This window comes from Scyliorhinus torazame, chromosome 4 (assembly GCF_047496885.1).
Source record: "Scyliorhinus torazame isolate Kashiwa2021f chromosome 4, sScyTor2.1, whole genome shotgun sequence".
Taxonomy (NCBI): domain Eukaryota; kingdom Metazoa; phylum Chordata; class Chondrichthyes; order Carcharhiniformes; family Scyliorhinidae; genus Scyliorhinus; species Scyliorhinus torazame.
In genome coordinates this window covers 356,552,387-356,580,218 of record NC_092710.1, presented here as the reverse complement: position 1 = coordinate 356,580,218, position 27,832 = coordinate 356,552,387, and the positions used below count along the sequence as shown (strand labels likewise).

Sequence of the window (27,832 nt, the reverse complement as noted above, 5' to 3'; positions counted from 1 at the left end):
AGCAGTACTGTACCCCTCTGTTATACAGTGACAGACCCGTCCCCACCAGGAATGTACCCCAGTGTTATACAGTGACAGACCCGTCCCCACCAGTACTGTACCCCAGTGTTATACAGAGACAGGCCAATCCCCACCAGTACTGTACCCCAGTGTTATACAGTGACAGACCCTCCCCACCACTACTGTACCCCAGTGTTATACAGTGACAGACCCGTCCCCCCAGCACTGTACCCCTGTGTTATACAGTGACAGACCCGTCCCCACCAGTACTGTACCCCAGTGTTATACAGTGACAGACACGTCCCCACCAGTACTGTACCACAGTGTTATACAGAGACAGGCCAATCCCCACCAGTTCTGTACCCCAGTGTTATACAGTGACAGACCCGTCCCCACCAGTACTGCACCCCAGTGTTATACAACGACAGACCCGTCCCCACCAGTACTGTACTTCAATGTTATACATCGACAGACCCGTCCCCACCAGTACTATACCCCAGAGTTATACAGTGACAGACCCGCCCCCACCAGTACTGTCCACCAGTGTTATACAGTGACAGACCTGTCCCCACCAGTACTGTAACCCAGTGTTATACAGTGACAGACCTGTCCCCACCAGTACTGTACCTCAGTGTTATACAGTGACAGACACGTCCCCACCAGTACTGTACCCCAGTGTTATACAGTGACAGACCCGTCCCCACCAGTACTGTACCCCAGTGTTCTACACTGACAGACCCGTCCCCACCAGTACTGTACCCCAGTGTTATACAGTGACAGACCCGCCCCCACCAGTACTGTACCCCAGTGTTATACAGTGACAGACCCATCCCCACCAGTACTGTACCCCAGTGTTATACAGTGACAGACCCATCCCCACCAGTACTGTACCCCAGTGTTATACAGTGACAGACCCGTCCCCACCAGTACTGTACCCCAGTGTTATACAGTGACAGACCCGTCCCCACCAGTACTGTACCCCAGTGTTATACAGTGACAGACCCGTCCCCGCCAGTACTGTACCCCAGTGTTATACACTGACAGACCCGTCCCCACCAGTACTGTACCCCAGTGTTATACAGTGGCAGACCCATCCCCACCAGTACTGTACCCCAGGGTTATACAGTGACAGACCCATCCCCACCAGTACTGTACCCAGTGTTATACAGTGACAGACCCGTCCCCACCAGTACTGTACTCCAGTGTTATACAGTGACAGACCCATCCCCACCAGTACTGTACCCCAGTGTTATACAGTGACAGACCCATCCCCACCAGTACTGTACCCCAGTGTTATACATCAACACACCCATCCCCACCAGTACTGTGTCCCAGTGTTATACAGTGACTGACCCGTCCCCACCAGTACTGTACCCCAATGTTGTACATCGACACACCCGTCCCCACCAGTACTGTACCCCAGTGTTATACAGTGACAGACATGTCCCCACCAGTACTGTACCCCAGTGTTATACAGTGACAGACACGTCCCCACCAGTACTGTACCCCAGTGTTATACAGTGACAGACCCATCCCCACCAGTACTGTAACCCAGTGTTATACAGTGCCAGACCAATCCCCACCAGTACTGTACCCCAGTGTTAAACAGTGACAGACCCGCCCCCACAAGTACTGTACCCCAGTGTTATACATCGACACACCCGTCCCCACCAGCACTGTACCCCAGTGTTATACAGTGACAGACACGTCCCCACCAGTACTGTATCCCAGTGTTATACAGTTACAGACCCCGTCCCCACCAGTACTGTACCCCAGTGTTATACAGTGACAGACCCGTCCCCACCAGTACTGTACCCCAGTGTTATACAGTGACAGACACGTCCCCACCAGTACGGTACCCCAGTGTTATACAGTTACAGACCCCGTCCCCACCAGTACTGTACCCCAGTGTTATACAGTGACAGACCCGTCCCCACCAGTACTGTACCCCAGTGTTATACAGTGACAGACACGTCCCCACCAGTACTGTATCCCAGTGTTATACAGTTACAGACCCCGTCCCCACCAGTACTGTACCCCAGTGTTATACAGTGACAGACCAGTCCCCACCAGTACTGTACCCCAGTGTTATACAGAGACAGACCCGTCCCCACCAGTACTGTACCCCAGTGTTATACAGTGACAGACCCATCCCCACCAGTACTGTATCCCAGTGTTATACAGTGACAGACCCCGTCCCCACCAGCACTGTACCCCAGTGTTATACAGTGACAGACCCTCCCCACCAGTACTGTACCCCAGTGTTATACAGTGACAGACCCATCCCCACCAGTACTGTACCCCAGTGTTATACAGTGACAGACCCGTCCCCACCAGTACTGTACCCCAGTGTTATACAGAGACAGACCCGTCCCCACCAGTACTGTACCCCAGTGTTATACAGCGACAGTCCCGTCCCCACCAGTACAGTACCCCAGTGTTATACAGTGACAGACCCGTCCCCACCAGTACTGTGCCCCAGTGTTATACAGCGACAGACCCGACCCCACCAGTACTGTACGCCAGTGTTATACAGTGACAGGCCCGTCCCCACCAGTACTGTACCCCAGTGTTATACAGTGACAGGCCCGTCCCCACCAGTACTGTACCCCAGTGTTACACAGTGACAGACCCGTCCCCACCAGTATTGTATCCCAGTGTTATACAGTGACAGACCCGTCCCCACCAGTACTGTACCCCAGTGTTATACAGTGACAGACCCGTCCCCACCAGTACTGTCCCCCAGTGTTATACAGTGACAGACCCGTCCCCACCAGTACTGTACCCCAGTGTTATACAGTGACAGACCCATCCCCACCAGTACTGTACCCCAGTGTTATACAGTGACAGACCCGACCCCACCAGTACTGTACCCCAGTGTTATATAGTGACAGACCCGTCCCCACCAGTACTGTACCCCAGTGTTATACAGTGACAGACCCGTCGCCACCAGTACTGTACCCCAGTGTTATACAGTGACAGACCCGTCCCCACCAGTACTGTACCCCAGTGTTATACAGTGACAGACCCGTCCCCACCAGTACTGTACCCCAGTGTTATACAGAGACAGACCCGTCCCCACCAGTACTGTACCCCATTGTTATACAGTGACAGACCCATCCCCACCAGTACTGTACCCCAGTGTTATACAGTGATAGACCCGTCCCCACCAGTACTGTACCCCAGTGTTATACAGTGACAGACCCGGCCCCACCAGTACTGTACCCCAGTGTTATACAGTGACAGACCCATCCCCACCAGTACTGTACCCCAGTGTTATACAGTGACAGACCCATCCCCACCAGTACTGTACCCCAATGTTATACAGTGACAGACCCGTCTCCACCAGAACTGTACTCTAGTGTTATACAGAGACAGACCCATCCCCAGCAATACTGTACCCCAGTGTTATACAGTGACAGACCCATCCCCACCAGTACTGTACCCCAGTGTTATACAGTGACAGACCCGTCCCCACCAGTACTGTACCCCAGTGTTATACAGAGACAGACCCATCCCCACCAGTACTGTATCCCAGTGTCATACAGTGAAAGGCCCGTCCCCACCAGTACTGTACCCCAGTGTTATACAGTGACAGACCCATCCCCACCAGTACTGTACCCCAGTGTTATACAGTGACAGACCCGTCCCCACCAGTACTGTACCCCAGTGTTATACAGTGACAGACCCATCCCCACCAGTACTGTACCCCAGTGTTATACAGTGATAGACCCGCCCCCACCAGTACTGTACCCCAGTGTTATACAGTAATAGACCCGTCCCCACCAGTACTGTACCCCAGTGTTATACAGCGACAGACCCGTCCCCACCAGTACTGTACCCCAGTGTTATACAGTGACAGACCCATCCCCAACAGTACTGTACCCCAGAGATATACATCGACAGACCCGTCCCCACCAGTACTGTCCCCCAGTGTTATACACTGACAGACCCGTCCCCACCAGTACTGTCCCCCAGTGTTATACAGTGACAGACCCGTCCACACCAGTACTGTACCCCAGTGTTATACAGTGACAGACCAGTCCCCACCAGTACTGTACCCCAGTGTTATACAGTGATAGACCCGTCCCCACCAGTACTGTACCCCAGTGTTATACAGTGATAGACCCGTCCCCACCAGTACTGTACCCCAGTGTTATACAGCGACAGACCCGTCCCCACCAGTACTGCACCCCAGTGTTATACAGTGACAGACCCATCCCCACCAGTACTGTACCCCAGAGATATACATCGACAGACCCGTCCCCACCAGTACTGTCCCCCAGTGTTATACACTGACAGACCCGTCCCCACCAGTACTGTCCCCCAGTGTTATACAGTGACAGACCCGTCCACACCAGTACTGTACCCCAGTGTTATACAGTGACAGACCAGTCCCCACCAGTACTGTACCCCAGTGTTATACAGTGACAGACCCGTCCCCACCAGTACTGTACCCCAGTGTTATACAGTGACAGTCCCATCCCCACCAGTACTGTACCCCAGTGTTATACAGTGACAGACACTTCCCGACCAGTACTGTACCCCAGTGTTAGACAGTGACAGACCCCGTCCACACCAGTACTGTACCCCAGTGTTATACAGTGACAGACCAGTCCCCACCAGTACTGTACCCCAGTGTTATACAGTGACAGACACGTCATCACCAGTACTGTACCCCAGTGTTATACAGTGTCAGACCCCTCCCCACCAGTACTGTACCCCAGTGTTATACAGTGACAGACCCATCCCCACCAGTACTGTACCCCGGTGTTATACAGTGACAGACCCGTCCCCACCACTACTGTACCCCAGTGTTATACAGTGACAGACCCGCCCCCACCAGTACTGTACCCCAGTGTTATACAGTGACAGACCCGTCCCCACCACTACTGTACCCCAGTGTTATACAGCGACAGACCCGTCCCCACCAGTACTGTACCCCAGTGATATACAGTGACAGACCCGTCCCCACCAGTACTGTACCCCAGTGTTATACAGTGACAGACCCGTCCCCACCACTACTGTACCCCAGTGTTATACAGTGACAGACCCGTCCCCACCAGTACTGTATCCCAGTGATATACAGTGACAGACCCGTCCCCACCAGTACTGTACCCCAGTGTTATACAGTGACAGACACGTCCCCACCAGTACTGTATCCCAGTGATATACAGTGACAGACCCGTCCCCACCAGTACTGTACCCCAGTGATATACAGTGACAGACCCGTCCCCACCAGTACTGTACCCCAGTGTTATACAGTGACAGACCCGTCCCCACCAGTACTGTACCCCAGTGTTATACAGTGACAGACCCATCCCCACCAGTACTGTACCCCAGTGTTATACAGTGACAGACACGTCTCCACCAGTACTGTACCCCAGTGTTATACAGTGACAGACCCATCCCCACCACTACTGTACCCCAGTGTTGTACAGTGACAGACACGTCCCCACCGGTACTGTATCCCAGTGTTATACAGTGACAGACCCATCCCCACCAGTACTGTACCCCAGTGTTGTACAGTGACAGACAAGTCCCCACCAGTACTGTACCCCAGTGTTATACAGTGACAGACCCGTCCCCACCAGTACTGTACCCCAGTGTTATACAGCGACAGACCCGTCCCCACCAGTACTGTACCCCAGTGTTATACAGTGACAGACACGTCCCCACCAGTACTGTACCCCAGTGATATACAGTGACAGACCTGTCCACACCAGTACTGTACCCCAGTGTTATACAGTGACAGACACGTCCCCACCAGTACTGTACCCCAGTGTTATACAGTGTCAGACCCCTCCCCACCAGTACTGTACCCCAGTGTTATACAGTGACAGACCCGTCCCCACCAGTACTGTACCCCAGTGTTATACAGTGACAGACCCGTCCCCACCAGTACTGTATCCCAGTGTTATACAGTGGCAGACACGTCCCCACCAGTACTGTACACCAGTGTAATACAGCGACAGAACCGTCCCCACCAGTACTGTACCCCAGTGTTATACACGGACAGACCTGTCCCCACCAGTACTGTACCCCAGTGTTATACAGTGACAGACCCGTCCCCACCAGTACTGTACCCCAGTGTTATACACGGACAGACCTGTCCCCACCAGTACTGTACCCCAATGTTATACAGCGACAGACCCGTCCCCACCAGTACTGTACCCCAGTGTTATACAGTGACAGACCCATCCCCACCAGTGCTGTACCCCAGTGTTATACAGTTACAGACCCATCCCCACCAGTACTGTACCCCAGTGTTATACAGTGACAGACCCATCCCCACCAGTACTGTACCCCAGTGTTATACAGAGACAGACACGTCCCCACCAGTACTGTACCCCAGTGTTATACAGTGACAGACCCGTCCCCACCAGTACTGTCCCCCAGTGTTATACAGCGACAGACCCATCCCCACCAGTACTGTACCCCAGTGTTATACAGTGACAGACACGTCCCCACCAGTACTGTACCCCAGTGTTATACAGTGACAGACACGTCCCCACCGGTACTGTACCCCAGTGTTATACAGTGACAGACCCAACCCCACCAGTACTGTACCCCAGTGTTATACAGTGACAGGCCCGTCCCCACCAGTACTGTACCCCAGTGTTATACAGTGACAGACCCGTCCCCACCAGTACTGTACCCCAGTGTTACACAGTGACAGACCCGTCCCCACCAGTACTGCACCCCAGTGTTATACAGTGACAGACCCGTCCCCACCAGTACTGTACCCCAGTGTTATACAGTGACAGACCCGTCGCCACCAGTACTGTACCCCAGTGTTATACAGTGACAGTCCCGTCCCCACCAGTACTGTACCCCAGTGTTATATAGTGACAGACCCGTCCCCACCAGTACTGTACCCCAGTGTTATACAGTGACAGACCCGTCCCCACCAGTACTGTACGCCATTGTTATACAGTGACAGACCCATCCCCACCAGTACGGTACCCCAGTGTTATACAGTGACAGACCCGTCCCCACCAGTACTGTACCCCAGTGTTATACAGTGACAGACCCGTCCCCACCAGTACTGTACCCCAGTGTTATACAGTGACAGACCCGTCCCCACCAGTACTGTACCCAGTGTTATACAGTGACAGACCCGTCCCCACTAGTACTGTACCCAGTGTTATACAGTGACAGACCCGTCCCCACCAGTACTGTACCCAGTGTTATACAGTGACAGACCCGTCCCCACCAGTACTGTACCCCAGTGTTATACAGTGACAGACCCGTCCCCACCAGTACTGTACCCCAGTGTTATACAGTGACAGACCCGTCCCCACCAGTACTGTATCCCAGTGTTATACAGTGATAGACCCATCCCCACCAGTAATGTACCCCAGTTTTATACAGTGACAGACCCGTCCCCACCAGTACTGTACACCAGTGTTATACAGTGACAGACACGTCCCCACCAGTACTGTACACCAATGTAATACAGCGACAGACCCGTCCCCACCAGTACTGTACCCCAGTGTTATACGGTTACAGACCAATCCCCACCAGTACTGTACCCCAGTGTTATACAGTGACAGACCCATCCCCACCAGTACGGTACCCCAGTGTTATACAGTGACAGACCCGTCCCCACCAGTACTGTACCCCAGTGTTATACAGTGACAGACCCGTCCCCACCAGTACTGTAAGCCAGTGTTATACAGTGACAGACCCGTCCCCACCAGTACTGTACCCCAGTGTTATACAGTGACAGACCCGTCCCCACCAGTACTGTACCCCAGTGTTACACAGTGACAGACCCATCCCCACCAGTACTGTACCCCAGTGTTATACAGTGACAGACCCATCCCCACCAGTACTGTATCTCAGTGTTATACAGTGACAGACACATCCCCACCAGTACTGTACCCCAGTGTTATGCAGTGACAGACCCGCCCCCACCAGTACTGTACCCCAGTGTTATACAGTGATAGACCCGCCCACACCAGTACTGTACCCCAGCGTTATAGTGACAGACCCGCCCCCACCAGTACTGTACCCCAGTGTTATACAGTAACAGACCCGTCCCCACCAGTACTGTACCCCAGTGTTATACAGTGACAGACCCATCCCCACCAGTACTGTACCCCAGTGTTATACAGTGACAGACCCGTCCCCACCAGTACTGTACCCCAGTGTTATACAGTGACAGACGCGTCCCCACCAGTACTGTACCCCAGTGTTATACAGTGACAGACCCGTCCCCACCAGTACTGTACCACAGTGTTATACAGTAACACACCCGTCCCCACCAGTACTGTACCCCAGTGTTATACAGTGACAGACCCGACCTCACCAGTACTGTACCCCAGTGTTATACAGTGACAGACCCGTCCCCACCAGTACTGTACCCCAGTGTTACACAGTGACAGACCCGTCCCCACCAGTACTGTACCCCAGTGTTATACAGTGACAGACCCTCCCCACCAGTACTGTACCCCAGTGTTATACAGTGACAGACCCATCCCCACCAGTTCTGTACCCCAGTGTTATACAGTGACAGACCCATCCCCACCAGTACGGTACCCCAGTGTTATACAGTGACAGACCCGTCCCCACCAGTACTGTACCCCAGTGTTATACAGTGACAGACCCGTCCCCACCAGTACTGTAAGCCAGTGTTATACAGTGAGAGACCCGTCCCCACCAGTACTGTACCCCAGTGTTACACAGTGACAGACCCATCCCCACCAGTACTGTACCCCAGTGTTATACAGTGACAGACCCGTCCCCACCAGTACTGTATCTCAGTGTTATACAGTGACAGACACATCCCCACCAGTACTGTACCCCAGTGTTATGCAGTGACAGACGCGTCCCCACCAGTACTGTACCCCAGTGTTATACAGTGATAGACCCGCCCACACCAGTACTGTACCCCAGCATTATAGTGACAGACCCGCCCCCACCAGTACTGTACCCCAGTGTTATACAGTAACAGACCCGTCCCCACCAGTACTGTACCCCAGTGTTATACAGTGACAGACCCATCCCCACCAGTACTGTACCCCAGTGTTATACAGTGACAGACCCGTCCCCACCAGTACTGTACCCCAGTGTTATACAGTGACAGACGCGTCCCCACCAGTACTGTACCCCAGTGTTATACAGTGACAGACCCGTCCCCACCAGTACTGTACCACAGGGTTATACAGTAACACACCCGTCCCCACCAGTACTGTACCCCAGTGTTATACAGTGACAGACCCTACCTCACCAGTACTGTACCCCAGTGTTATTCAGTGACAGACCCGTCCCCACCAGTACTGTACCCCAGTGTTATACAGTGACAGACCCGTCCCCACCAGTACTGTACCCCAGTGTTACACATTGACAGACCCGTCCCCACCAGTACTGTACCCCAGTGTTATACAGTGACAGACCCGTCCCCACCAGTACTGTACCCCAGTGTTACACAGTGACAGACCCGTCCCCACCAGTACTGTACCCCAGTGTTATACAGTGACAGACCCGTCCCCACCAGTACTGTACCCCAGTGTTATACAGTGACAGACCCGTCCCCACCAGCACTGTACCCCAGTGTTATACAGCGACAGACCCGTCCCCACCAGTACTGTACCCCAGTGATATACAGTAGCTGACCCGTCCCCACCAGCACTGTACCCCAGTGTTATACAGCGACAGACCCGTTCCCACCAGTACTGTACCCCAGTGTTATACAGTGACAGACCCATCCCCACCAGTACTGTACCCCAGTGTTATACAGTGACAGACCCGTCCCCACCAGTACTGTACCCCAGTGTTATACAGTGACAGACCCGTCCCCACCAGTACTGTACCCCAGTGTTATACAGTGACAGACCCGTCCCCACCAGTACTGTACCCCAGTGTTATACAGTGACAGGCCCGTCCCCACCAGTACTGTACCCCAGTTTTATAAAGTGACAGACCCGTCCCCACCAGTACTGTACCCCAGTGTTATACAGTGACAGACCCGTCCCCACCAGTACTGTATCCCAGTGTTATACAGTGACAGACCCGTTCCCACCAGTACTGTACCCCAGTGTTATACAGTGACGGACCCGTCCCCACCAGTACTGTACCCCAGTGTTACACAGTGACAGACCCATCCCCACCAGTACTGTACCCCAGTGTTATACAGTGACAGACCCATCCCCACCAGTACTGTATCTCAGTGTTATACAGTGACAGACACATCCCCACCAGTACTGTACCCCAGTGTTATGCAGTGACAGACCCGCCCCCACCAGTACTGTACCCCAGTGTTATACAGTGATAGACCCGCCCACACCAGTACTGTACCCCAGCGTTATAGTGAGAGACCCGCCCCCACCAGTACTGTACCCCAGTGTTATACAGTAACAGACCCGTCCCCACCAGTACTGTACCCCAGTGTTATACAGTGACAGACCCATCCCCACCAGTACTGTACCCCAGTGTTATACAGTGACAGACCCGTCCCCACCAGTACTGTACCCCAGTGTTATACAGTGACAGACGCGTCCCCACCAGTACTGTACCCCAGTGTTATACAGTGACAGACCCGTCCCCACCAGTACTGTACCACAGTGTTATACAGTAACACACCCGTCCCCACCAGTACTGTACCCCAGTGTTATACAGTGACAGACCCGACCTCACCAGTACTGTACCCCAGTGTTATACAGTGACAGACCCGTCCCCACCAGTACTGTACCCCAGTGTTACACAGTGACAGACCCGTCCCCACCAGTACTGTACCCCAGTGTTATACAGTGACAGACCCTCCCCACCAGTACTGTACCCCAGTGTTATACAGTGACAGACCCATCCCCACCAGTTCTGTACCCCAGTGTTATACAGTGACAGACCCATCCCCACCAGTACGGTACCCCAGTGTTATACAGTGACAGACCCGTCCCCACCAGTACTGTACCCCAGTGTTATACAGTGACAGACCCGTCCCCACCAGTACTGTAAGCCAGTGTTATACAGTGACAGACCCGTCCCCACCAGTACTGTACCCCAGTGTTACACAGTGACAGACCCATCCCCACCAGTACTGTACCCCAGTGTTATACAGTGACAGACCCGTCCCCACCAGTACTGTATCTCAGTGTTATACAGTGACAGACACATCCCCACCAGTACTGTACCCCAGTGTTATGCAGTGACAGACGCGTCCCCACCAGTACTGTACCCCAGTGTTATACAGTGATAGACCCGCCCACACCAGTACTGTACCCCAGCATTATAGTGACAGACCCGCCCCCACCAGTACTGTACCCCAGTGTTATACAGTAACAGACCCGTCCCCACCAGTACTGTACCCCAGTGTTATACAGTGACAGACCCATCCCCACCAGTACTGTACCCCAGTGTTATACAGTGACAGACCCGTCCCCACCAGTACTGTACCCCTGTGTTATACAGTGACAGACGCGTCCCCACCAGTACTGTACCCCAGTGTTATACAGTGACAGACCCGTCCCCACCAGTACTGTACCACAGGGTTATACAGTAACACACCCGTCCCCACCAGTACTGTACCCCAGTGTTATACAGTGACAGACCCTACCTCACCAGTACTGTACCCCAGTGTTATTCAGTGACAGACCCGTCCCCACCAGTACTGTACCCCAGTGTTATACAGTGACAGACCCGTCCCCACCAGTACTGTACCCCAGTGTTACACATTGACAGACCCGTCCCCACCAGTACTGTACCCCAGTGTTATACAGTGACAGACCCGTCCCCACCAGTACTGTACCCCAGTGTTACACAGTGACAGACCCGTCCCCACCAGTACTGTACCCCAGTGTTATACAGTGACAGACCCGTCCCCACCAGTACTGTACCCCAGTGTTATACAGTGACAGACCCGTCCCCACCAGCACTGTACCCCAGTGTTATACAGCGACAGACCCGTCCCCACCAGTACTGTACCCCAGTGATATACAGTAGCTGACCCGTCCCCACCAGCACTGTACCCCAGTGTTATACAGCGACAGACCCGTTCCCACCAGTACTGTACCCCAGTGTTATACAGTGACAGACCCATCCCCACCAGTACTGTACCCCAGTGTTATACAGTGACAGACCCGTCCCCACCAGTACTGTACCCCAGTGTTATACAGTGACAGACCCGTCCCCACCAGTACTGTACCCCAGTGTTATACAGTGACAGACCCGTCCCCACCAGTACTGTACCCCAGTGTTATACAGTGACAGGCCCGTCCTCACCAGTACTGTACCCCAGTTTTATAAAGTGACAGACCCGTCCCCACCAGTACTGTACCCCAGTGTTATACAGTGACAGACCCGTCCCCACCAGTACTGTATCCCAGTGTTATACAGTGACAGACCCGTTCCCACCAGTACTGTACCCCAGTGTTATACAGTGACGGACCCGTCCACACCAGTACTGTACCCCAGTGTTATACAGTGACAGACCCGTCCCCACCAGTACTGTACCCCAGTGTTATACAGTGACAGACCCGTCCCCACCAGTACTGTACCCCAGTGTTATACAGTGACAGACCCCTCCCCACCAGTACTGTACCCCAGTGTTATACAGTGACAGACCCGTCCCCACCAGTACTGTACCTCAGTGTTATACAGTGACAGGCCCGTCCCCACCAGTACTGTACCCCAGTGTTATACAGTGACAGACCCGTCCCCACCAGTACTGTACCCCAGTGTTATACAGTGACAGGCCCGTCCCCACCAGTACTGTACCCCAGTTTTATAAAGTGACAGACCCGTCCCCACCAGTACTGTACCCCAGTGTTATACAGTGACAGACCCGTCCCCACCAGTACTGTATCCCAGTGTTATACAGTGACAGACCCGCCCCCAGCAATTCTGTACGCCCTCTGTACCCTCTGCCCTCTGTGCCCTTCGCCCTCTGTGCCCTTCTCCCTCTGTGCCTTCCGCCCCCTGTGCCCTCCGCCCCCTGTGCCCTCCGCCCCCTGTGCCCTCCGCCCCCTGTGCCCTCCGCCCCCTGTGCCCTCCGCCCCCTGTGCCCTCCGCCCCCTGTGCCCTCCGCCCCCTGTGCCCTCCGCCCCCTGTGCCCTCCGCCCCCTGTGCCCTCCGCCCCCTGTGCCCTCCGCCCCCTGTGCCCTCCGCCCCCTGTGCCCTCCGCCCCCTGTGCCCTCCGCCCCCTGTGCCCTCCGCCCCCTGTGCCCTCCGCCCCCTGTGCCCTCCGCCCCCTGTGCCCTCCGCCCCCTGTGCCCTCCGCCCCCTGTGCCCTCCGCCCCCTGTGCCCTCCGCCCCCTGTGCCCTCCGCCCCCTGTGCCCTCCGCCCCCTGTGCCCTCCGCCCCCTGTGCCCTCCGCCCCCTGTGCCCTCCGCCCCCTGTGCCCTCCGCCCCCTGTGCCCTCCGCCCCCGTGCCCTCCACCCCCGTGCCCTCCGCCCCCTGTGCCCTCCGCCCCGTGCCCTCCGCCCCCCGTGCCCTCCGCCCCCCGAGCCCTCCGCCCCCCGCGCCCTCCGCCCCCCGCGCCCTCCGCCCCCCGCGCCCTCCGCCCCCCGCGCCCTCCGCCCCCCGCGCCCTCCGCCCCCCGCGCCCTCCGCCCCCCGCGCCCTCCGCCCCTGCGCCCTCCGCCCCCTGCGCCCTCCGCCCCCTGCGCCCTCCGCCCCCGCGCCCTCCTCCCCCGCGCCCTCCGCCCCCCCGTGCCCTCCGCCCCCCCCGTGCCCTCCGCCCCCCCGTGCCCTCCGCCCCCCCTGTGCCCTCCGCCCCCCCTGTGCCCTCCGCCCCCCCAGTGCCCTCCGCCCCCCCAGTGCCCTCCGCCCCCCCGTGCCCTCCGCCCCCCCCGTGCCCTCCGCCCCCCGTGCCCTCCGACCCCCCGTGCCCTCCGCCCCCCCCCGTGCCCTCCGCCCCCCCCGTGCCCTCCGCCTCCCCCGTGCCCTCCGCCCCTCCGGTGCCCTCCGCCCCCCCGGTGCCCTCCGCCCCCCGGTGCCCTCCGCCCCCCCTGTACCGCCCTCTGTGTAACACTGGCGTACTGTTGCGGATGGGTCTGTTAGTGAGGGAGTTCCACGATGTTGCCCCAGCGACAGTGAACCTCCACCTCCGGGACTGCAGCGGTTCCAGCTGGTGGGTCACCCCCACCTTCTGAATGGCAACTGGGATGGGCAGTAAATGCCGGTGTGACCAGCCGTGCCCATGTCCCGTAAATACATTCAGTCAAAGTTTCGACCGAAGACTTATTACAATAATCTTTATTACTGTCACAAGTAAACTGACATTAACACTGCAATGAAGTTACTGTGAAAAGCCCCTAGTCGCCACACTCCGGCACCTGTTCGGGTCACAGAGGGAGAATTCAGAATGTCCAATTCACCAACAGCACGTCTTTCGGGACTTGTGGGAGGAAACCGGAGCACCCGGAGGAAACCCACGCAGACACGGGGAGAACGTGCAGACTCCGCACAGACAGTGATCCAAGCCGGGAATCGAACCTGGGACCCTGGCGCTATGTAGCAACAGTGCTAACCACTGGGTTACCGTGCCACCCATATTTGGCCGGGTAAAACCCCCACGGATTCGCAGGGTGTTTTTGCAACGGGAAAGGCAGTCGGGGGTCTGGCTTATTTTCGTATTGGGCAGCAGATATTGAGAGGGTGTGGGGGTGGTATCGGGGACGGAGTCTGGGTCGGTGGGTGGAGGGGGGTGGGTGGACGGGGGTCCCCGCGGAGGCTCCAGTTTGAGAGGGTGCAGGGGGTGGTATCGGGGACGGAGTCTGGGTCGGTGGGTGGAGGGGGGTGGGTGGACGGGGGTCCCCGCGGAGGCTCCAGTTTGAGAGGGTGCAGGGGGTGGTATCGGGGACGGAGCCTGGGTCGGTGGGTGGATGGAGGGGGGTGGGTGGATGGAGGGGGGTCCCCGCGGAGGCTCCAGTTTGAGAGTGTGCAGGGGGTGGTATCGGGGACGGAGTCTGGGTCGGTGGGTGGATGGAGGGGGGTGGGTGGAGGGGGGTGGGTGGGTGGAGCGGGGTCCCCGCGGAGGCTCCAGTTTGAGAGGGTGCAGGGGGTGGTATCGGGGACGGAGTCTGGGTCGGTGGGTGGATGGAGGGGGGTCCCCGCGGAGGCTCCAGTTTGAGAGGGTGCAGGGGGTGGTATCGGGGACGGAGTCTGGGTCGGTGGGTGGAGGGGGGTGGGTGGACGGGGGTCCCCGCGGAGGCTCCAGTTTGAGAGGGTGCAGGGGGTGGTATCGGGGACGGAGTCTGGGTCGGTGGGTGGATGGAGGGGGGTGGGTGGAGGGGGTGGGTGGAGCGGGGTCCCCGCGGAGGCTCCAGTTTGAGAGGGTGCAGGGGGTGGTATCGGGGACGGAGTCTGGGTCGGTGGGTGGATGGAGGGGGGTCCCCGCGGAGGCTCCAGTTTGAGAGGGTGCAGGGGGTGGTATCGGGGACGGAGTCTGGGTCGGTGGGTGGATGGAGGGGGGTGGGTGGATGGAGGGGGGTCCCCGCGGAGGCTCCAGTTTGAGAGGGTGCAGGGGGTGGTATCGGGGACGGAGTCTGGGTCGGTGGGTGGATGGAGGGGGGTGGGTGGAGGGGGGTGGGTGGATGGAGGGGGGTCCCCGCGGAGGCTCCAGTTTGAGAGGGTGCAGGGGGTGGTATCGGGGACGGAGTCTGGGTCGGTGGGTGGATGGAGGGGGGTGGGTGGAGGGGGGTGGGTGGATGGAGGGGGGTCCCCGCGGAGGCTCCAGTTTGAGAGGGTGCAGGGGGTGGTATCGGGGACGGAGTCTGGGTCGGTGGGTGGATGGAGGGGGGTGGGTGGATGGAGGGGGGTCCCCGCGGAGGCTCCAGTTTGAGAGTGTGCAGGGGGTGGTATCGGGGACGGAGTCTGGGTCGGTGGGTGGATGGAGGGGGGTGGGTGGAGGGGGGTGGGTGGATGGAGGGGGGTCCCCGCGGAGGCTCCAGTTTGAGAGGGTGCAGGGGGTGGTATCGGGGACGGAGTCTGGGTCGGTGGGTGGATGGAGGGGGGTGGGTGGAGGGGGGTGGGTGGACGGGGGTCCCCGCGGAGGCTCCAGTTTGAGAGGGTGCAGGGGGTGGTATCGGGGACGGAGTCTGGGTCGGTGGGTGGATGGAAGGGGGTGGGTGGAGGGGGGTGGGTGGATGGAGGGGGGTCCCCGCGGAGGCTCCAGTTTGAGAGGGTGCAGGGGGTGGTATCGGGGACGGAGTCTGGGTCGGTGGGTGGATGGAAGGGGGTGGGTGGAGGGGGGTGGGTGGATGGAGGGGGGTCCCCGCGGAGGCTCCAGTTTGAGAGGGTGCATCCATTCATGTGATGTTGGCTGTGCCAACAATTATTGCCCAACCCTGAGGGCGTTAAGAGTCGACCACATTGCTGTGGGTCTGGAGTCACGTGTAGGCCAGGCCGGGTAAGGGCGGCAGATTTCCTTCCCGAAAGGACATTAGTGAACCAGGGGGGATTTTATTAAAATCAACAATGGTCATTCAACTTTTAATTCCAGATTTTTGCGGAATTGTGCAGTGGGGGGATTCGAACCCGGGACCCCAGAGCGGGTCTCTGGGTCTCTGGTTTACTAATCCAGTGACAATACCTCTGTGCCGTTGCCTCCTCCGCAGAAGCTTGAGTTTGGAAACCTTGGTTAAAAAGAACAAAGGAAAGTACGGCACAGGAACAGGCCCTTCGGCCCTCCCAGCCCGTGCCGACCATGCTGCCCTAACTAAAAAAACAAAACCTTCTGCCCTCAGTCGGTCCGTCTCCCTCTATTTCCTCCCAATTCATGCACCTGTCCAGATGCCTCTTAAACATTGCTAATGTGCTGCTTCCCCCACATCCTCTGGCAGCGCGTTCCAGGCACCCACCACTCTCTGTGTGAAAAACTTTCCCCGCACATCTCCCTTAAACTTTCCCCCTCTCACCTTGAACCTGTGCCCCTTGTAATTGACACTTCCACCCTGGGAAAAAGCCTCTGACTATCCACCCCTGTCTCTGCCTCTCAGAATTCTGTCGACCTCCATCAGGTCTCCCCTCAGCCTCCGTCTTTCCAGTGAAAACAATCCTAGTTTATCCAACCTCTCCTCGTAGCCAACACGCTCGAGACCAGGCAACATCCTGGTGAGCCTTCTTTGCGCTCTCTCCAAAGCTTCCATGTCCTTCTGGTAATGTGGTGCCCAGAACTGCCCGCAACACTCCAAATGCGGCCTAACCAAGGTTTTATACAGCTGCAGCATTATTCCCCAACTCCTGTACTCAATGCCCCGGCTGATGAAGGCACGCGTGCCACACGCCTTCTTGATCACCTTGCCCACCTGTGTTGGCACTTTAGGGAACTGTGGACCTGCACGCCCAGATCCCTCTGTGTGTTAATGTTCCTCAGGGTTCTGCCATTCACAGTGTAATTCATACCGAGATTAGATCCTCCAAAATGCATCACCTCACATTATCCCGATTAAGCTCCATCTGCCATTTCTGTGACCAAGTCTCCAATCTATCTATATCCTGTTGTATCCTCTGACAAACCTCGGCACGATCAGCAACTTCGCCAATCTTCGTGTCATCCCCAAACTTACTAATCAGACCACCCACATTTTCTTCCAGATCACTTATATATACTACAAACAACAGAGGTCCCAGCACTGATCCCTGAGGTGTTTTAAAAGACATTAAAGTGGATTGGTCTCCTGGGCCAAAAGACCACAAGACACAGGAGCAGAATTAGGCCACTCGGCCCATCGAGTCTGCTCCGCCATTCAATCATGGCTGATATTTTCTCATCCCCATTCTCCTGCCTTGTCCCCATAACCCCTGACCCCCTTATTAATCAAGAACCTATCTATCTCTGTCTTAAAGACACTCAGTGATTTGGCCTCCACAGCCTTCCACGGCAAAGAGTTCCACAGATTCACCCCCCTCTGGCTGACGAAATTCCTCCTCATCTCAGTTTGAAAGGATCGTCCCTTTAATCTGAGATTCTGTCCTCGGGTTCTAGTTTTTCCTACAAGTGGAAACATCCTCTCCACGTCCACTCTATCCCGGCCTCGCAGTATCCTGTTAATTTCAATAAGATCCCCCTCATCCTTCTAAACTCCAACAAGTACAGACCCAGAGTCCTCATCCGTTCCTCATACGACAAGTTCTTCATTCCAGGGATCATTCTTGTGAACCCCCTCTGGACCCTTTCCAAGGCCAGCACATCCTTCCTTAGATACGGGGCCCAAACTGCTCACAATACTCCAAATGGGAACTGGATGGGATTTACCCCAGAATACTGAGGGAAGCAAGGGAGGAAATTGCTGGGGCCTTGACTGACATCTTTGTATCCTCATTGGCTACAGGTGAGACCCCAGAGGACTGGAGAATAGATAATGTGGTGCCATGTTTAAGAAAGGTAGCAGGGATAATCCTGGAAACTATAGGCCGGTGAGCCTCACGTCGGTAGTTGGTAAATTATTGGAGAGAATTCTCAGGGACAGGATTTATACCCATTTGGAAACAAATGGAATCATTAGCGATAGACAGCATGGTTTGTGAAGGGGAGGTCGTGCTTCACTAACTTGATCGAGTTTTTTGAGGTGGTGACAAAGATGATCGATGAAGGGAGGGCGGTGGATGTTGTTTACGCGGACTTACAAGGTGCCTCATGGCCGACTGGTACACAAGGTGACGTCACACGGGATCAGGGGTGAGGCACTAAGTTGGATACAGAACTGGCTCGGTCACAGAAGACAGAGGGTAGCAGTAGGAGGGTGTTTTTCTGAATGGAAGGTTGTGACTAGTGGTGTTCCGCAGGGATCGGTGCTGGGGCCTCTGTTGTTTGTACATAAACGATTTGGAGGAAAATGTAGCTGGTCTGATTAGTAAGTTCGCGGGTGAAACCAAGGCTGGTGGAGTGGCAGATAGTGTTGAGGATTGTCAGAGGATACAGCAGGACAGAGATAGGGTGGAGACAAATGGCAAATGGAGTTTAATCCGAACAAATGTGAGATGATGCATTGTGGTCGGTCTAACAGAGAGGGGAAATATACCGTAAATGGTAAAACCCTTTGGAATATGGAAAGTCAGAGAGATCTGGGTCTGCAGGTCCACAGATCTTTGAAGGTGGCAACACAAGTGGACAAGGTCGTCGCGAAAGCAGACGGAATGCTTGTCTTCATTGGACGGGGCACTGAGTATAAAAACTGGCAAGTCAGGCTGCAGTTGTATAGAACCTTGGTAAGGCCGCACTTGGAATATTGCGCACAATTCTGGTCGCCACACTACCAGAAGGATGTGGAGGCTTTGGAGAGGGTGCAGAGGAGGTTTACCAGGATGTTGCCTGGTCTGGAGGGTGTTAGCTATGTGGAGAGGCTGAATACACTCGGACTGTTTTCATTAGAAAGACGGAGGTTGAGGGGTGACCTGACAGAGGTCTACAGGATTATGAGGGGCATGGATAGAGTGGATGGGCAGGCACTCTTTCCCAGGGTGGAGGGTCAGTCACCAGGGGGGCAGAGGTTTAAGGTCCGTGGGGCAAAGTTTAGAGGAGATGTGTGAGGCAGGTTTTTTACACAGAGGGCGGTGAGTGTCTGGAACGCGTTGCCAGGGGAGGTGGTGGAAGCAGATACATTAACGGCGTTCAAAAGGCATCTTGACAAACACATGGACAGGACGGGTATAGAGGGATACGGCACAAGGAAGTGCTGAGGGTTTTGGCCAAGGTTGGCATCATGGTCGGTGCAGGCTTGGAGGGTCGAAGGGCCTGTTCCTGTGCTGTCTTGTTCTTTGTTCTTTGTATGTCCGTTGGTTCTAGAATTCTCCATCAAGGGAAACAATTTTATCCTGTCCAACTTATTCCTTCCCCTCATAATTTTGTACACCGCAATTAAGTCACCCCTCAGCTTTCTTTGTTCCAGGGAAAATGACCCCAACCTGTCCAATCTCTCCACGTAGCTGCCCTTTTCCAGCCCTGGCAACATTCCTGCAAACGTCCTCTGCACTCTCTCCGGAGCAATAACGTCCTTCCTGTATTTTGTGCATTAACACTGGTGAAGTTTGGGCAGGAAGGTCTGAGCTGTTCGTTTGATGTTGGTAGGGGGTATGCCTGGTTTTAATCTGTCTCTAACCCTCTCGCCTCTTTTCTCTTACAGGAAATCTGCTCAAATCCACAGTTTTTCATTGAAGGAGCGACACGCACTGACATCTGCCAGGGAGCCCTTGGTATGTACAGGGGTCTTCTCCTCAGGGTCGTATGGCATTAAGCTGCCCCTCTGGCAAGGGCATTGTGTTTCTATTGGACCGGTTCGAAGGACAGACTGTCGGGATGTGCGGGGTGGGCGGGGGGGGGGCATCATAGAGCAATAGGGTCACGGGGTCAGAGCAGCAAGTCCATCCTGACCCTGGGAGTAGACAAGGACACAGATAGTCAGTGTGTGCTCCCACTGGAGGCTGTTTAGGGGGCTCACAGCTGGATCTGGGGACAGTCTGGGCATATAGAGCTCCATCTAGTGACTATGTGTAAAGGTTAGGAGGTATTTTTAGTACGTGTGTTAAGTGCAGTGGGAGTGTTTAGGGACTGCGTTTAGGGGCATTGCTGTGTTTATGAATGAAAATTGCTTATTGTCACAAGTAGGCTTCAAATGACGTTACTGTGAAAAGCCCCTAGTCGCCACATTCCGGCGCCTGTTCGGGGAGGCCGGTACGGGAATTGAACCGTGCTGCTGGCCTGCCTTGGTCTGCTTTCAAAGCCAGCTCTTTAGCCCTGTGCTAAACAGCCCCTGCTAGGGACTGCATTGAGGGCATTGCTGTGTTTAGGGGCTGTGTGTAGGGACATTGCTGTGTTTAGGGACTGCGTTTAGGGGCATTGCTGTGTTTAGGAACAGCATTTGGGGGATTGCGTTTTGGGCATTCTTGCGTTTTGCGAATGTGATTACTATCATTGCTGTGTTTAAGAACAGCGTTTAGGAGCATTGCTATGCTTAAGGACTGCATTTAGGGCATTGCTGTGTTTAGGGGCTGCATTTAGCAGCATTGCTTTGTTTAGGGACTGTGTTTAGGGGAATTGATGTGTTGAGGGACTGTGTTTAAAGGCATTGCTGTGTTTGGGGACTGCAGTTAGGGTCATTTCTGTGTTCAGGGGCATTGCTGTGTTTAAGGACAGCACCTAGGGGCATTGCTGCGTTTAAGGACTGTGTTTGGGGCATTGCTGTGTTTAAGGACTGCACATGGATGGGGCATTGCTGTGTTTAGGGACAGGAGTTAGGGCATTGTAGTGTTTAGAGGCTGTGTTTAGAGGCTGCTGTGTTTTGGGACTGCATTTAGCAGCATTGCTGTGTTTAGGGACTGCGTTTAGGGGCATTGCTGTGTTTAGGGACTGCGTTTAGGGGCATTGCTGTGTTTAGGAACAGCATTTGGGGGAATGCGGTGTTTCAAGACTGTGGTTATCTAGAAGATAGGAGCAGGAGGAGGCCTTTCGGCCCTTCGAGCCCGCTCCGCCATTCATCACCATCATGGCTGATCATCCAACTCAATAGCCTAATCCTGCTTTCTCCCCATAGCCTCCGATCCCATTCTCCCCAAGTGCGATATCTAACTGCTTCTGGATAATACACTGTTTTGGCCTCAACTACGTCCTGTAGTAACGAATACCAGAGGCTCTCTGGGTGAAGATATTTCTCCTCATCTCTGTCCGAAATGGTTTACCCTGAATCCTCAGGCTGTGACCCCTGGTTCTGGACACACTCACCACCGGGAACATCCTTCCTGCACGACCCTGTCCATTCCTGTTAGAATTTTACAGGTTTCTGTGAGATCCCCCTCATTCTACTGAACTCCAGCGAGAACAATCCCAACCGATTCAATCTCTCCTCATATGACAGTCCCGCCATCCCTGGAATCAGTCTGGTAAACCCTCGCTGCTCTCCCTCGAGAGCAAGAACATCCTTCCTCAGAGAAGGAGACCAAAACTACCCACAATACTCCAAGTGTCGCCTCACCAAGGCCCAGTATAATTGCAGCAACACATCCCTGCTTCTGTACTCGAAACCTCTCGCAATGAAGGCCAACAAAAGATTAGCTTTAATTCAGAATGTCCAAATTACCTAACAGGCACGTCTTTCGGGACTTGTGGGAGGAAACCGGAGCACCCGGAGGAAACACACCCAGACACGGGGAGAACGTGCAGACTCCGCACAGACAGTGACCCAAGCCGGGAATCGAACCTGGGACCCTGGCGCTGTGAAACAACAGTGCTAATCGTGCCATCCACTGTTGATGACTCCTCCCGTCACTTGCTGATGATGGAGAGGAGACTGATAGGGCGGTAATTGGCTGGGTTGGATTTGTCCTGTTTCTTGTGTACAGGACACACCTGGGCAATTTTCCACATTGCCGGGTAGATGCCAGTGTTGTAGCCGTACTGGAACAGCGTGGCTAGGGCTGCGGCAAGTTCTGGAGCACAAGTCTTCAGGACTATTGCTGGGATATTGTCAGGGCCCAGAGCCTTTGCCGGATCCAGAGCCTTCAGCTATTTCTTGATATCACCTGGAGTGAATCGTATTGGCTGAAGACTGACCTCTGTGATGCTGGGACCTCCGGAGGAGACCGAGACGGATCATCCACTCGGCACTGCTGGCTGAAGATTGTTGCGAATGCCTCAGTCTTGTCTTTTGCACAGATGTGCTGGGCTCCTCCAGCATTGAGGACAGGGGTATTTGTGGAGCCTCCTCCTCCAGGGAGTTGTTTAATTGTCCACCACCACTCACGGCTGGATGCGGCAGGACTGCAGAGCTTAGATCTGTTGTGCAATCGCTTGGCTCTGTCTATTACTGGCTGCTGATGCTGTTTGGTACACAGGTAGTCCTGTGTTGTAGCTTCACCAGGCTGACACCTCATTTTCCGGGCTGCCTGATGTTGCTCCCAGCATGCTCTCCTGCTCTCTTCATTGAACCGGGGTTGATCCCCTGGCTGGGTGGAAATGGCTGAGTGGGGGATAGGCCGGGCCAGGAGGTTACAGCAGGCGGCGGGGAAAGCTAATGGCACGCTGGCCTTCACAGCGAGAGGATCGGAGTATCGGAGTAGGGATGTCTTGCTGCAGTTATACAGGGCCTTGGTGAGGCCACACCTTGAGCATTGGGTGCAGTCTTGGTCTCCTAGTTTGCGGAAGGACATTCTTGCTATTGAGGGTGTCCAGCGAAGGTTCACCAGACTAAATCCCGGGATGAAGAAAGACTGGATGGACTGGGCTTGTACTCACTGGAGTTTAGAAGAATGAGAGGGGATCTCGTAGAAACACATAAAATCCTGATGGGACTGGACAGGCTGGATGCGGGAAGAGTGTTCCCGATGTTGGGGATGTCCAGAACTCCGGGTCACAGCCTCGGAATAACGGGTCAGCCAATCAGGACTGAGATGAGGAAGAACTTCTCTCAGAGAGCTGTGACCGTGTGGAATTCTCTCCCACAGGAAGCTGCTGGGGCCGGTTCGCTGGATATATTCCAGAGGGAGCTGGACGTGGGGCTTGCGGCTAAAGGGGTCAAGGGGTCTGGAGAGAGAGCGGGACTGGGATACTGAATTTGCACCATCAGCCAGGATCATATTGAATGGTGGTGCAGGCTCGAAGGGCCGAATGGCCTTCAGCAGCTATTCTCTATGCTTCTATGGGACTGCTCCAAAAGTCAAAGTTTATTGATCACGCCAGCGGGATGTTAGCCACTAGAACAGCATGCCCTTCTCCCCTGAACAAAGTCAACTCATCGAGCCTGATACATTTTCAAAGTTAGTCAGCCCACTTTGACTGCACACGGCCTAATCGTACAGGTTACAGATTCCGTACAGATCCAATAAAATGCAGGGAGAAGCAGAGGTTTCTGAATGAAGTTAATGGGCGGCAGGGCAGCACAGTGGTTAGCACTGCAGCCTCACAGCTCCAGGGTCCCTGGTTCGATTCCGGCCTCGGGCCACTGTCTGTGCAAAGTCGGCACGTTCTCCCCCGTGTGTGCGTGGGTTTCCTCCGGGCGCTCCGGTTTCCTCCCACAGTCCAAAGTTGTGCAGGTTAGGTGGACTGGCCGTGATAAATTGCCCTTAGTGACCAAAAAGCTAGGTGGGGTTACTGGGTTACGGGGACAGGGTGGAGGCGTGGGCTTAAGTAGGGTGCTCTTTCCCAGGGCCGGTGCAGACTCGATGGGCCAAATGGCCTCCTTCTGCACTGTAAATTCTATGATTCTATCCTGATCCTTAACAACTGTCCCTTGGTCCCACAGTAGGTCGCAGGTGAGACTCCCTGACATTGAGTTTGTTAGCTGGATCCATTGTTCACAGACAATTGTCCAGCTGCTGATAGTCGGTGTGTGTCTGTCTGTGTCAACTGCTACAAGAATGTGGCCAAGTAAACCCCATGATGCCTCTGCAGCTTGTTCTCCTTACTTTTAACTCAGATTTATACATTCTCAGTGTAACAGCAAACAGTGTGTGCTTAATATAAATATAACATTTAATGCAGGTGCCTCTGCCCTGGGAACTCACTCCAACAGGCACATGCCTGGCAGATGCAGTATAATGTGGATAAATGTGAGGTTATCCGCTTCGGGAGCAAAAATAGGAAGGCAGATTATTATTAAATTGAGAGAGGCGGATACTCAGCGAGACCTTGCTGTCCTCGTGCATCAGTCGCTGAAAGTAAGCGCGCAGGTACAGCAGGCAGGAAAGAAGGCAAATGGTATGTTGGCCTTCATAGCGAGAGGATTGGAGTCTAGGAACAGAGATGTTTTACTGCAATTGTATCGGGCATTGGTGAGGCCACACCTGGAGTATTGTGGGCAGTTTTGGTGTCCTGATCTGAGGGAGGATGTTCTTGCTATGGAGGGAGTGCAGCGAAGGTTAACCAGGCTGATTCCTGGGATGGCGGGACTGTCATATGAGGAGAGACTGAGTCGGTTAGGATTATATTCATTGGAGTTTAGAGAATGAGGGGGTCTCATAGAAACTTACACAATTCTACCAGGATTAGACAGATTCAGAAAGAACGTTCCCGATGGTGGGGGAGTCCAGAACGAGGGGTCATAGTTTGAGGATAAGGGGTAAACCTTTCAGGGCTGAGGTGAGGAGAAATTACTTCACCCAGAGAGCGGTGAATCTGTGGAAATTGAAGAAGGAATTATATTTGCTCTTGGGGCGAAAGGGCTCGAGGGATATGGGGGAAGGTGGGATCAGGGTATTGAACTTGATGATCAGCCATGGTCACAATGATTAGCGGAGCAGGCCCGAAGGGCCGAATGGCCTCCTCCTGCTTCTATTTTCTATGTTTCTATGTACGACCTGTACCGAGCGCGAACTTCCCCGGCAATGGGGAAGTGCATCGTCCTTATTGAGGGGATTCCATGGAGTATAAAAGCCCTGAGTATTGGCCAGGGCGGGAGACCCTGCATGGAATGGGGCAGTATTAATAAACTGTTCACAGAGTCACAGAATCTCACAGTGCCCAAGAGGCCGTTCGGCCCATCGAGTCTGCACTGTCCCATGAGAGGCCCTGACCTGTCTACCTAACCCCACTTGCCAGCATTTGTCCCGTAGCCTGGAATGTTCTGACGGGCCAAGTGCTGACCCAGGTACTTGTTCAAGGCTGTGAGGTGACCCGCCTCTACCCCCCTCCCAGGCAGCGCGTTCCAGACCCTCAGCTCCCTCTGGGTAACAAAGGTTTTCCCTCAAATCCCCGCCCCCCCAAAACCTCCTGCCCGTGAACTTGTGTCCCCCTCGTAACCGACCCTTCAACTAAGGGGAACAGCTGCTCCCTATCCCCCCTGCCCATGCCCCTCATAATCTTGTCCACCTCGATCAGATCACCCCTCAGTCTTCTCTGCTCCAGCGAAAATAACCCAAGCCCCAACCTCTCTTCATAACTGAAATGTTCCGTCCCAGGCACCATCCTGGTGAATCTCCTCTGCACCCCCTCCAGCACCCCCTCCTTCCTATAATGTGGTGCCCAGAATTACACACAGTACTCCAGCTGTGTCCTCACCAATGTTCTGTACAACTCCAACATCACCTCCCTGCTTTTGTAATCTCTGTCCCGATTGAGAAAAGCCAGTGTCCCATTTGCCTTTTCCACCCCCCTATTAACCTGCCCTCTGCCTTCAGAGATCTCTGGACAAACTCACCAAGGACTCTTGGTTCCTCAGCACTTTCCAGTGTGCTGCCTTTCATTAAATAGTTCCTTGAAAATTGCTCCTTTCAAAGTGTATACTTTTACTCACACTTGTCAGGGTTAAATTCCATCTGCCACTTATCCGCCCATTTGACCATCCCGTCTGTATCTCCCTGTAACCCGAGACACTCAACCTCACTGTAAAGTAAACACATTTATTAAGTAACGATAAAACTAATAAATGAGTTTGACACCCTACGGAACTACCTCTAGCAATAAAGTAATGAGATATAACTGTACAGACTGTACCTGAACTACAGTGGGTGGCTAGACTGGGACCTGAGTCTGCTACACGACTGCTATCTAACTACTCCTGCGTGGAACAAGAGCAAGATCCTTTGGCAGCTCCGTTATACAGGGCATCTCGTAAAGCCTTCTCTTGGTAGTGCCATCGCTAAGTGTTGTCATTAACCCTTTCGTTACATGTCTGTCTACAAACCCCTAAAGGAGTGTTTGATGGGGACAGTGTAGAGGGAGCTTTACTCTGTATCTAACCCCGTGCTCTACCTGTCCTGGGAGAGTTTGATGGGGACAGTGTAGAGGGAGCTTTACTCTGTATCTAACCCCGTGCTGTACCTGTCCTGGGAGTGTTTGATGGGGTCAGTGTAGCGGGAGCTTTACTCTGTATCTAACCCCGTGCTGTACCTGTCCTGGGAGTGTTTGATGGGGACAGTGTAGAGGGAGCTTTACTCTGTATCTAACCCCGTGCTGTACCTGTCCTGGGAGTGTTTGATGGGGACAGTGTAGAGGGAGCTTTACTCTGCATCTAACCCCGTGCTGTACCTGTCTTGGGAGTGTTTGATGGGGACAGTGTAGAGGGAGCTTTACTCTGTATCTAACCCCGTGCTGTACCTGTCCTGGGAGTGTTTGATGGGGACAGTGTAGAGGGAACTTTACTCTGTATCTAACCCCGTGCTGTTCCTGTCCTGGGAGTGTTTGATGGGGACAGTGTAGAGGGAGCTTTACTCTGTATCTAACCCCATGCTGTACCTGTCCTGGGAGTGTTTGATGGGGACAGTGTAAAGGGAGCTTTACTCTGTATCTAACCCCGTGCTGTACCTGTCCTGGGAGTGTTTGATGGGGACAGTGTAGAGGGAGCTTTACCCTGTATCTAACCCCATGCTGTACCTGTCCTGGGAGTGTTTGATGGGGACAGTGTAGAGGGAGCTTTACTCTGTATCTAACCCCATGCTGTACCTGTCCTGGGAGTGTTTGATGGGGACAGTGTAGAGGGAGCTTTACTCTGTATCTAACCCCGTGCTGTACCTGTCCTGGGAGTGTTTGATGGGGACAGTGTAGAGGGAGCTTTACCCTGTATCTAACCCCATGCTGTACCTGTCCTGGGAGTGTTTGATGGGGACAGTGTAGAGGGAGCTTTACTCTGTATCTAACCCCGTGCTGTACCTGTCCTGGGAGTGTTTGATGGGGACAGTGTAGAGGGAGCTTTACTCTGTATCTAACCCCGTGCTGTATCTGTCCTGGGAGTGTTTGATGGGGACAGTGTAGAGGGGGCGTTACTCTGTATCTAACCCCGTGCTGTTCCTGTCCTGGGAGTGTTTGATGGGGACAGTGTAGAGGGAGCTTTACTCTGTATCTAACCCCGTGCTGTACCTGGCCTGGGAGTGATTGATGGGGACAGTGTAGAGGGAGCTTTACTCTGTATCTAACCCCGTGCTGTACCTGTCCTGGGAGTGTTTGATGGGGACAGTGTAGAGG

The 27,832-nt window shown here is 54.6% G+C and overlaps 1 protein-coding gene across 1 annotated transcript in view; it reads left to right on the top strand.

The window, feature by feature from the left end:
- LOC140411514 (calpain-2 catalytic subunit-like) overlaps nt 1-27,832 on the top strand; it is a 244,484-nt gene that overhangs the window by 20,291 nt on the left and 196,361 nt on the right. Inside the window, exon 2 of the mRNA XM_072500600.1 lies at nt 20,067-20,136. Coding sequence (XP_072356701.1) covers nt 20,067-20,136 — 70 coding nt within the window. The remainder of the gene's footprint in view (nt 1-20,066; nt 20,137-27,832) is intronic.